General features: G+C 39.3%; 1 protein-coding gene across 3 annotated transcripts in view; it reads right to left on the minus strand.

Moving 5' to 3' along the window:
* Positions 1-11931, minus strand: part of nab1b (NGFI-A binding protein 1b (EGR1 binding protein 1)) — a 47974-nt gene extending 36043 nt beyond the window's left edge. For 2 of the 3 annotated variants that reach the window (XM_005167896.6, XM_021478723.3), the window contains exons 1-3: positions 11677-11931; positions 2546-3351; positions 429-562 (exon numbers count right to left, since the gene is read on the minus strand). In XM_005167896.6, coding sequence (XP_005167953.1) covers positions 429-562; positions 2546-3349 — 938 coding nt within the window. In that variant the 5' untranslated portion in view covers positions 3350-3351; positions 11677-11931. Of the gene's footprint in view, positions 1-428; positions 563-2545; positions 3352-11676 lie in introns of those variants that run through there. The other variant, NM_001123273.1, reaches the window with a different exon arrangement.
* Positions 11932-12510: the final 579 nt, after the last annotated feature.

Consider the following 12510-nt stretch of genomic DNA (forward strand, 5'->3'; position numbering starts at 1 on the left):
AAGGCTAAACATCATGAATGATTACTCCAGTCACTTATGGGGTGTAAAAAGTGATGCATGCAGAGAATTTAAATCCATTAAGGCAAACAAACAACTCCTCTACACTGAGCATTTTTCATGCTAACCAGGCAAAATCTGCAGGGTTTTTAGTGTTTAGTGCTGATTTAGTTGGGAAAGATTTCAGATTTAAATATGATTTCATGTTTAACAAAGATATTCTAAGCTTAAATAGCAGCTGGCTACTCAAATTACTTCAATGCATTTGTTTTTAAAGTGTCACAGTGTAAACATTTTCAGGGAAGCTGACATGAAAATGGCTTTTTAAAATTGGCCTATGGATAATAAGTTGCACATAATTGCACATTTCACTTTTAACCAAAGGCTCCAAATATAGTTGATGATGTTTGGGAAGTGATCTTAAAACTTACTTGCTGGTCCTGTAGGTGTATTTGTAGGTGACCTCTCTGGAGACCTGGCGTGCCAGTCCAAAAAGCTCATCTCTGCGGGTCAGTAGTGCCACCTCCTTCATACAAAGCTGTGCCGCAGCTTCATTTACTGTCAACTACATAAAAACAATAGAGATTTGTATTATTAATTTGATAATTAACACTTTTATTTGCAAAGGATTAAACAATCCCACAATTAAGGAACACCCCTGCATGATACGGACCATCATGTTTGTACAGCGTATTAAACAAAGAAGCAAACCAGCACACCAAACACTGTAGTCCAGCTGTGCTGGATTTATTTTAACCAGAACACATTCTTACTGAAAGTATCAACCTTATTCTGCAATGTGGAAGTAAGCTGGATTCTGTAATTGTTATAGAATGAGGCCTGTCAAGATATGGATTTTTTTTGGTTGTATGATATATTGCACCAAAATATAATCCGATAAACGATATTATTGTCATTTTAAAACCATTTTATGCCACTCATAATATAACGCCAGAACAGTGTAAATTTTGACAGCAAATCTTTTGTCTTTTGACTAAAATTCCAATTTAGTTTTAGCCATATTTGAATCTTCTGAATCATTTTAGTTTAAGTCGACTAAATTTCATAAGTTGACTAAATCTTCTCTACTGTTATGATGATGTAATCTTTCAAGTTACTTTCAAATGTGTGTGTGTCTATGCATCACACACTATAATTATTCTCATTAGATATTTTCTAAAAAACATCCCCAATCACATTTTACTCTCATTATTATTAGGCTACAAAAATGTCAGCATATTTTTTTTTTATCACAGGTGTAGTCATCATCACTTAATTTTTATTTGGTTTTCATCAGAAGAAACTTGTTCTTCATAAAAATAATGATGAACAATTTTCATTGAAGAAATTAACACTGCACCAGAATGAAAATATAATATCATCACAATGCAAGTACACTCTTATAAAGAACACATCATATTTTATTCTTAAGAATATTTTATTTAATTATAATGTTTTAACTGTTACAGTTTACAGGGTTCATACACGTTTAGTACTAAAATTTCATGACTTTTCCATGATTTTTCTAAGACTTTCAAGTACATTTTCATGACCTGTTTCACGCAATGTCTACATATGTGTGATTAAAGAAAAACAATGCATGTTCAAATTTAGTACAGCATCCTGTAAAACATGCAACAACCTATTCAGTTTAAATTGATATTTATTTCTATGTAAAATGTATTTAGATAATGCTTACACAGCACTAACAATGTGAGAGTATGTGATTAGAAGGACAGAAAAGAAGCCAACTAACCTATATTAAAGTATACAGATATCGGTTTTCCATTACTTTTCCAAAACCTTGTGGGTTTTTCTGATTATCCAAAAGTTTTCCAGGCCTGTAAAATGCCATGTCAAAATTCCATGACTTTTCCAGGTTTTCCATGACCGTATAAATCCTGAATTTGACAATTCTAATAATTAGGCACTGGAATCAGAATGTGTAAATGCATATCCTAAATAAAGGTTAACAAAAAATTGCAAGGTAAAATAGTAACAGAGACTGCGATATCTGCTACCAGATCTATTTTCAGTTATCAGACACCCACATAAAAATATACTATAGTAATTTATAGTAAATGCCACAGTGTTTCTTTAGCCATACTGACACCTCCAATAGAAATAGAGATGTTGTGCAATCAGCTAAAATGTTACGAGAATTGGCTTTTATGTATAGGCGATACATATTGCATCACCAAAACGTATTGAAGTCTTGTCAATGTGTTTGTGCTATAAGTCAATATATTGATTATTTGACAGATCTAATTAGAACTTCCAATTCAGTTGCCTCTACAAAAAACTGTTGATGACTATACTGTACTAATGTATTATTATACAACACATCAGTTTGCAACTTAGTGCAGCATAGTGGGCTCTTTTTAATGTCTAAAAATCAAAGGAAGTGAATGACACTAAGTCTTAAGCCAATAAGGTTTCAATGCCTGCGTCAGCTCCTTCATGAAGAATAAGGTTAAAAGCCATGCTTTGATATTAATAATGTATTTAACTCCTCCCAAAAACAAGGAAAGTGCCCCATAAAACACACCTCATGCAGGGTCAAATGCTTCCCATCCTTTCTTTTTGAGTCGAATCTGCCATAAATAGCACTGTACTTGCGGATTTCTTCTTCCCTGTGCGGATCCTCTTCGCTCATATCAAAGATGTGGCTGATCATCTTGGCAAGCTTCTTATTTCCCTTCAACTGATCTTTGACCTCTGTGGGGTCACTCTTGGGCAAAGTCTGAGTGATTCTTTCTACGCACTCGGCCACGGACTGAACTGCAGCCGCATCGAGTGCCTCTAGGCCATCCCGTGGGGAAGACGGGGAGCCCAGTTCTGCAGGAGACAAGCTGTGCTCGCTTTCTGTGCCGTGATTGGCCCAAAAACGTGGCTCACTGCCACTCTGAAGAGGCGAAACGGTGGCCGAAGAATTACCGTTGCCTGGTTCTCCTTTTCCAGGATCCACGCAAGATGCTGCCAAACACTTGGGCACTTTGACTTGGGTGTCTCCACGGGCACCATTGCCAGGCAACAGAGTGGGTGACCCTTCGGGCAACTTGTAGACGGGAATACTGCAGACAGGCAGGGATGTAAGGGGCTGATTGAACAGGGCAGGGTTCGTGACCCAATCACGAAGAGCTTTCTGTAGGCGTCTAACATGCAGCGGCTTGCTGGCCATGCCCACGAGTGCCATGATCTCAAGAAACTCGTCCTCGCCAGCTTCGCAGAGCTGCTGAACATCATCACCACCCTGCTGGATGAAGGCATCATAGTAGCACAGCAGGTTGGCCCTCTGAAGAATCCGGTAGAGCTGCAACTCCCCAAGGGTTCTGGGTAAAGTCGCTGCCATACCTGAACAAAAGAAGAAACAAAGTAAGCAATTAGAGGAAACAAAGCAGAAGCGCTAGAAGGAGAGGACACTGGTTTGCCACAGCAGGGGGAGGAAGAGAAATGTGTGGCTGGATCCAAGAGTGGCGACTATAAGAGAGCGCCTGTCAGGCTCCTGGGCTGCTGGGAGAGTCACATACCACACTCCACCTCTGCAACACGCGTAGGTGGGCTCTCTCAGCACAGGCCTCATTTGTTTCTGCCGGGATCTAGCTTCTACAGCTGCCACTGTCAGGATCTGGATCCACAGCAGCTCTGATAAAAGCGCGACTGGCTGCAGGGGAGGGAGGTGGGGTAATGGAGTCGTGTGGGAGTGGGACAGTAGGTGTGCACGCTTAGAAGATAGCTTTCTGCATTTCACTTTAATTCACCCACTTCTTCCTTAAAAGGATCCAGGGATTATGAATGTATGACAAACATCCACACACACACACACACACACACACACACACACACACACACACACACACACACACACACACACACACACGCACATACACACACATAATGGTCTCTGCAAACTTTGTCAGAGTCTGTAATGCATACTAATGAGGTAACCGATCTCATTTTGTTGCAAGAGATACGTTTTAGAAAAATATGCAAATCATGGCAGCTGGAAAACTCTGAGATATCCGGACATTTAGAATTATAGTTTGTATCCCAAAATGTTTTATGGAATAGTGAATCAAATTATCAGAATTTGGTTATGCATTTATTACTATTAAATTGTGCTTTTATTTATATCATAAACGCACATATAAACGTATAATTTAATGTTTCCTGAGATCACCACACTAGCAGAACTCTTTTTGACCTTATTCTTCACGTACAAGTGGCCGCAGCTAGTTGAAACTTTTTGGCTCGAGACTTCTGGTCTCATTCACTTCCATTCATTTTTAGATGTTGAAAACAGCTCGCTCTGCTGCTTGATTTTGCAAACTGATATTTTTATTTGATATTATTCTACTTTTTATGAATAGTCATGAACACACTTGTTTGCAAGTAATTTGACCGTTTTCTGATGTTTAGTACTCCTAGACTTTTCTCCCATAGGCGACTGAATCGGAAGTTCTAAAACAATAGCAAAAACGAGCACATCTCCGCATTGAATAATAAGGTCAATAGGAATACTTCACCCCAAACATGAACATTTCCTCACATTTTAGGAATTTCTTTTTCTTCTGTTGAACCAAAACAAGATATTTTGAAAAAGTTGGAAAAAAACATCCATTCACATCTATAGTAGGAACAAAAAATACTATGGATGTTAATTACAGCTTTTTTTCCAACATTCGTCAGTATATCTTTCTTTGTGAAAAACAGAAACTGGTTTGGAACAAGAGAAGGACAGTTAAATGATGACGAATATTACATTTTGGGTAAACCATCCCATTATGAGAGCCTTAAAAAAACTGCTGAACTGCTAAGTTCCCATCTTCAAAGTTCCTAGTAGCAAGGTTGGTAATCTGAATAACCCCTGCTGGATAATTTTACTGAATCGGACCGGTGAGTCTCGTTCTTTAAAATAAAATAATCATTTTTTAAGATTCATTTTTTAAGAGTCATTTCGTTCAATTTGCCAAAATAACATTAAAATGCTACAAGATGCTTCCAAACACATCTACAACTAGCCTAAACGTTGATCACACTACAAACAAGTCGTAACTAGAATGCTACTATACAATGCAATGCTACTAAGAAAGAGAAAACAATCCTTTATTGTTTACCTGGTGTTTTATCTATGATAAGCTCTGCTCACCTCTTCTGGCAGGTCTTTAAAATTGAATAGCCGGTGTGTAGTTAGTGTAACGGAGGCCAGCTAGTAAGTGCTGTGCAGTTAAACCTCACTCCTCTGATCTCTATAGGTGCTCTGGCAACAGAAGCTAGAGGTCATGGTCTTTAGCCTCTTTGTGAGTGCACCTGACTTCCATGCAGAGGGTCGCCGGTTCGATCCCAGCTCTGGGCGACTTGGGTGGTGTAGGACCGGCGGGGTTACATTGGTGCCGTGAGCCAAATGGGAATGAGGTTTAGAGGGGTGAGTGTAACGGAGGCCAGCTAGTAAGTGCTATGCAGGTAAACCTCACCTCTCTGACCTCTATAGGCGCTCTAGCGACAGAAGCTAGAGGCCATGGTCTTTAGCCTCCTTGTTAGTTCAACCGACTCTCATGCGGAAGGTCGCCAGTTCGATACCAGCTCGGAGCAGGTTGGGTTGTGTAGAACCGGTGGGATTACATTAGCGCACTGGCACCTTTATCCTGTGGCTGCGGTCGCATCATCCAAGTGGATGCTGCACACTTGTGGTGGTGTGGAGAGACTTCCCCTCGTGATTGTGAAGCGCTTTGGGTATACAGTATGTCCATACACAACAAAATGCGCAATATAAATACACATTATATTAATGGTTCCTAAATGGTCCCTTAAGAAACTAGAGCATACGGGAAAGGATTTGAAACACGTCAGTGTATAATTTAAGTTCCTTGAGAACACTGAGGCGCATTAAAAAATGATGCCTAGAGGTTCTTCAGAGGGTTCCTCCAGTGTGGGAGTCTCTGAATCTCCAAACAGGCTCACAAGCCTTTTCAGTTTAAAATAATTTATGAACAAGAATTAGGTTACTTTCTAAATAAACTTGCACAGACATACACATCAGCATTTGCATTTTCTCAACCTGCCATGAAGCAATGTGGGCAGTATAGAGAAATAAAATCTTCAGACAGACATAGCCATACCTATAATAATAAATGTAGATGCCTAAAAGTTGCACTTGCACTGTGTGTGACACTCGTGAACTTTATGTTGAGCATTTAATACAATGTAATGATGTAAAAATACAATAAAACCACTTGGTAATGGTAACAATGATGATGTCAATCCCTGTCCCAATTATCATTCTTTCAAGGGCTGTAAAAGATGACAGATGCTGCTAAATCATCATGACTGAGTAAGAACAGCAACACAGCAAGGCTGATAGCGAGTACTGATGAGTGAGTGTATACTATGAAGTTTAATGAGGACACCCCACTGAACAGTAGAGTGATACGCCACTCTAATGGATGACTGAGGCCTAGACCCAAGTGAAGGGTGCCTTGTTGAAACCAATTCACCATCAGCATGGATAGCACTTAGGCAGCAATTTATCCAAAGCTCTCTCTCCCCGCAGCATACTGGGTTCCTAATGCTGGAGATCTAAGGCCAGGGCTTCACGCAGCCTGCTGAGAGCACTCACAGCTCATACTCATGTTGCCCAACAGCGGCCTCTTATCAATCTAAATGAATAATGGATTCACATTGAGACCTGTCCTGAATAGTACGATGAAGCTATCGGAAAGGAGCTTCTCTTGAAAGGCAGTCCTGTGTATCAGATTAAATGTTTGTGGAACAGCTGCTCTCCATATGAAAGCCATACAGACTGTTTTTGTGAAAGGAACATAAGGCAAATAACACAACTGATTCACTTCTTAAGTGAAGGACTAGACAAGCACAGGAAGCCTTTGTGTGTACAAAAGAAACTGGGTCTCTCTTAAAGGGGTAGTTCACCCAAAACTGAACTTTGCAATCATTTACTTCACTTGTTCCAAATCTGTTGATTTTCTTCTGTTAAACGAAAATAATATTTTGAAAAAAGTCGGAAACCTGTAACCATTGACATGCATGGTATTTGATTTTCCAATAATTGGAGTCATAATAACAGGCATTCTTCACAATATCTTCTTTAGTGTTTAACAGAGGAATGAAGCTCATAAAGGTTTGGAATCACTTAAGGAAGAGTAAATAGTATTAAATAGTGAGTAAATATACATTTTTGGGTGAACTATCCCCTTAAAAGGGATGATATGCCTAGAAAAATCAGAGAAAATCATCATTTATTAAAACTCATTCAAAATTCTGTCTTCTTTTCATTCATACAACACAAAAACAGATGTTTCCAAGAATGTTCATGCTGCTTTCCTACATACAACATAACAATTTTTAAAAAGAGCTATCAAACACCAGATGACAATGAAAATAGAGAAATTTTGGTTTGTTCCTCACATAAAGCTATTTATAAGACATCAAATAACCTGTAATAGCATATTCCTATATATCATAGGCATGAGATGATGACCGGTTTTAAGGTTTACCGCGGATTTGAAAAGTCAAGGTTTTAAAACCAAAGTTTTCAGGTATACCGTTCCTAAGGTATATGCAAGTTTTGTTTAGTTTTTTACTGTTTTTTTTTTATTTTATTTAGTCTTTTGAGGTAACAGTATCTCCAGCAGAAAATGAACCACTTCATCATAAGCTACTGGTCCAAAACATTTTAAACGTGTCTTAAAATAAAATATACGGTGTATGAGGGAAAAAATTTTTTTTTTTACCCATACATTTAAAATAAACTTATATTGGAGGAGTAATCACAATACTGTGATACTGTGAAACCGTGATATTTTTATCTAGAGTTATCATATTGTCACAATCTTATATCGGCCCATGCCTAATTTTACAGTGCTTTAAAGAGCCCATATTATACATGAAATAGGGTCATATCTTGGTTGTAAGGGTCTCCAACAACAGTCTAATATGCATGCAAGGTCAAAAAACACTTTCATGGTCTTATAATCTGCATTTATTTTTACCTAATTATCCCAGCGACTCCTGTATGAATCGTCCAGTGATTCATTTGTTCCCAAACCCCTCCTTAGCGCGGAGCTAATCTGCGCTGATTGGACCGATGACAGTCTGTCGCGATTGGTCGACTGCCTTCAGTCAGAGAGGGAAATGGCCAATAGCTAATCAGCAATTTAAAAAGTAATCACAGTTCATACACGCTCGATAGTGTAGGCGTGAATTTTAGCTGCCACACTATGGCGAGTGGATAGTGCCACGGATAACCGAACGAAGGAGACAGTCGTGTACTCGCCATACCACACACACACAAAAACACACACACACCTCCGGATGACAACGCTCCCGCTTCCGCCCGCACCCGCCAGGTTTTAGCCTGAGAACCCGCTCCGTTTTCTGCCCGCCGCGCCCGGTCCCGCTAGAGCGGAGAACACAACCAAAAATCACCCAGTATACAGTCCAGACAGCCAAGCTGTCTGTATAGACACATACACACAGCACAAAGCACACAGAGCTCGTTCGTTCGTTCGTTCGCTCCCTCTCGCTCTCTCTCATACGCTCTCTCATACCAAGCAGACTCTCTCTTTCTAATTCGCATAGCAATATCCGTGATATTGCTAGACAGCCCGCTCCCGTCCCAAATTAAACCCGTTACCGACCGCTCCCGCGATTTATTCGGAAATTTATTCCCGCGGCTGTCCCCGCGCCAGATTTCTGCGGCGCGGGAATAAATTTCCGAATAAATCGCGGGAGCAGAACTCTAGCACGGAGCTCCAATAACAAAGCAGCACGCGTCGCGTTTTTAACGTGACTTTGCACGCGATAAGATCATATATCCAGTTAACCTGATACAGTACACGCGGTTACAAGTAACAAATCACAACTAAATACATTTGCAAGCTAGAGTAAACGAGGCAACAACTTTAACCGCACGTACTTACACTTGAGAAATGGAAGAAACCCATCCTGACGTCCATCAGTTACTCTTTACTGATCCTTCCTTTAACAAACTCAGATGAAGTATTCTTTGTAGCATGTAGCTTCCAGAAGTTTCCAACTGCTTGGTTATAATGCTGAGGTTTCATCTTTGGGTAGAGACTCAATATATCCATCTGCAGTGTGACTTCAATCAACCGGCATGTTTGTGTGCGTGTGTTTGTGGGTGTGCGTGTGTTTGTGGGTGTGTGTGTGTGTGTCTGGGTTCCTGCGTCAGAGGGTGGGGCCTCAGGTTTGAAATCTCCCGGGTTTGCGCGTGCACGTGAATAACTTGGTTTCGTTCGTACGTCATGGCGAAACACCTAATGAGTCGGTATCAAGGCGACTCGTTCGAAGCACTATGAGTCGACTCTTTTATAGATGAATCAACAGTTTTAAACACTGTATTCTTACAGATTTAAGCCTTAGCTGGATACTTCACTTCACTTAGAGCTGTGTTACACACTACATGGAGTGGAATTTTCAAAAACCCATAATATGGGCTCTTTAAGAAAAAGGGTTCACTTCTCAGTTCATATTTAATGGAACGTAGAATATCATGTTTATAGGAATACAAATAGGTTGAACATTCCTTTAATAATATGTGCTGCCTAAATATAATATGATGTAAAATATTGTAGCTTCTCACAAATTCGTCAATAGCTTCCTATCATTAAGAGGACTGTAGACTCAAGCTTAGCTTAAATGACGCTCGTTACCATTCAAAGCCTTTCAAAAGAGGGATGCAAACACACATTCATTTAAATGGCAGAGCCTTTAACCATAATATGATTCATTCAAGGGTCTTTTGATGATAACGGGGGAAATGTAGGTGAGGAAAGTAGAAAAGGAAAACAGGCATGACAAAAGTTCACCACTGTGTAGCTAATAAAGCATTAGTAAGATCTGAGCTGGTATACATCGGGGGCCCAGTGTGTACAATGTGGTGGTAAACAATGAGTCATGAACTCACAAGACTGAAAACAATTCAAAACAAAAATTCCTATTAGCTCATTTGAATCTTTACTCAAATAATAAACCAAATGAGACTCATCACCAACTATTACTAATATTTATGGGAATCATCGTGACAGAAATGGCATTACATTATTGTTATGGGCAAAAGTGTCAGTGATACTTTTATTATAGGCCCTTACTGCTTTGTATAATTGAAGCAAGACTATGGCAGCCTATGGAGTGAAGTTAAATGAATTGTTAAATTAAAACTAAAAATAATCTAATATATTTTTTTACTTTTGCTTATAGATTAGCCACTTAATATGCCATTCAATTAGAATTAAACGGGAAAATTAAACATTTAACATTATGAAAAAAGCAAACAAGCATTAATGATATTGTCCTTTATAATAATCATTAATGATATTGTCTGATAAGTCCTTTTAAACAGAGAAGTTTGCAAAATAAAGTAAACAAACAGAAAGTGTTTGTAATGTTTTTGCCAATCCTATCAAGGTGAATTTCATGCAAAAAATAAAAATCACACTTTTCAGAATATCATGAAAATATTTTATTTTCCCGATAAGACTAAACCCTTCAATTGAAAAAAATTAGACAAAAATTTCACTTTCCAGACCACATCTGAAATCTATTCCATTTAATCGAATCCCATTTATCAAAACAAGTTTGGTCTACAGATAATAGCTACAGATAATAGGTTTATTGACAAAATCCAATAAATTATGCGAAAGCGCAACTATAATTTTAACATTTATGCTGTTTTTTTTTTAGCTATTTTATTAAAGTTATTAAAGCTTTTTTCAATGTATTCAAATTTAATAATAATAACTATGGAGGTCAATAACATTAAGCATCCTTCAAAATATCTTCTTTAGTGTTCAATGGAAGAAATGAACTCACACTGGTTTGGAACCACTTGAGGGAGAGTAAATAATAGTGAATAGTGGGTAAATATTTATTTTTCAATAACAAATGATGTCTTCTAAGGGGATAGTTCACCCAAAAATGAATATTTACACACTATTTACTCTCCCTCAAATGGTCCCAAACCGGTATGAGCTCATTTCTTCTATTGAACACTAAAGAAGATATTTTGAAGAACGCCTGTAATCATTGACTTCCATAGTTATTGTTAATGAATTTGAATACATTTTGCATTGTTATTGAATTTTACATTTTTTCAATTGAATCATGAACACAAACATTTATTGATGTATAAATGTAACTGATATAAACGTTTATTTCTGTAATGTCTGCATGCACTCATACTTATATTATCACTTATACAAAAAATAACTTAATACAAATATAAATATAAGCACACATATTGCAATAATATTAAAACGGTGAACACAAATTATAATGGTTGTTTTTAATTGTGTATCTTAAAAGCTGTGAATTTATCTTAGTAGCACCTGAAAATCCTTGGAAACAGTGTGGCTGCCTATGGAATTCACACATTTAAAGGGCTTCTACAATAACAGCAGACTGGAAAGCATTTGGGAAAACTACGCTTGGAAGTGGAGAAACGCTACGGATGCTGGAGACACACAGCTGCCGACTACCAGACGCCCACGGGGGCGCGTTCACACACGGTACCGAGACCTGCCCGGTCTGCACGGCGCGCACATGGACCACAAAACACGCAGGAAAGTTGCACACAGTACACAAATCCGGCGCAAAACTGCATTTGCAAGCTAACACTGAAAACAAGTACAAACATAAACATACCTCAGGGTTTTCTTTCTTTGTCTTTTCCCACCAAAACTCTCCAAAATGAGGCGTCTGCTTGTAAGCTTAATAAAGTTGTGACGGTCCGCTAAATTACGCGACGCTCCACCTGACGTCCGGTTACGTGCCGCGCGTTCGGCGGGTCAGCGACGCGTCTTTCGGCTCTGTGTTATTGAATTAACTCTCACACACTCTGTAGTTTGAACTACGGAGGGACTCTCAAACTAGTTGGTTTCCGCTCTCTCCCCTACTGCCAGAATTGGGATATTCCGCGCTTGCTACATTGCTCTCTCACTCCCACGCGCCTGCGTGACGCAGATCCTGGCGTGGGCGGTAGCGGCGCGTGGGAGGCCGCTGCATGGAATACCAAACCTCATATCAGCCGCATGCACCGCCTCACACACACACACACACACACACACACACATACATGGACATTTATCATGTTTGTTGACCTTACTGAAAATACGCCAGCATACAGCATAACGGTTCGGTGGCCGCCTGTACGCCCACACTGGTGCTATTCTTGCCCCCTCCTCCTCCGGTGCAAATTCACCTGCTGCCTACAGCCTGTCACACACCGAGTCCTCGTGCATTCCGGTGGGCCCGGTTTCACATCTTATTAGTTCTTCTACCTGTGCCATTTATAGAGTTATGTGCGCTGATGGCCAAACAACGAGATCTGCTGCAGGCAGAACAACATACTGTAATTGCTTTCTGCTTTTAAAAATACACGTTCTGCTAATTAGCTTGCTTCTGCAACGCTGGGTCTTCGGGTTTTAATTGAAGGAAAATACAAAACTAGGAAAAATAGCACCACATTACATACGACCT

Source organism: Danio rerio, chromosome 9 (assembly GCF_049306965.1).
Source record: "Danio rerio strain Tuebingen ecotype United States chromosome 9, GRCz12tu, whole genome shotgun sequence".
In the NCBI taxonomy this organism is placed as follows: domain Eukaryota; kingdom Metazoa; phylum Chordata; class Actinopteri; order Cypriniformes; family Danionidae; genus Danio; species Danio rerio.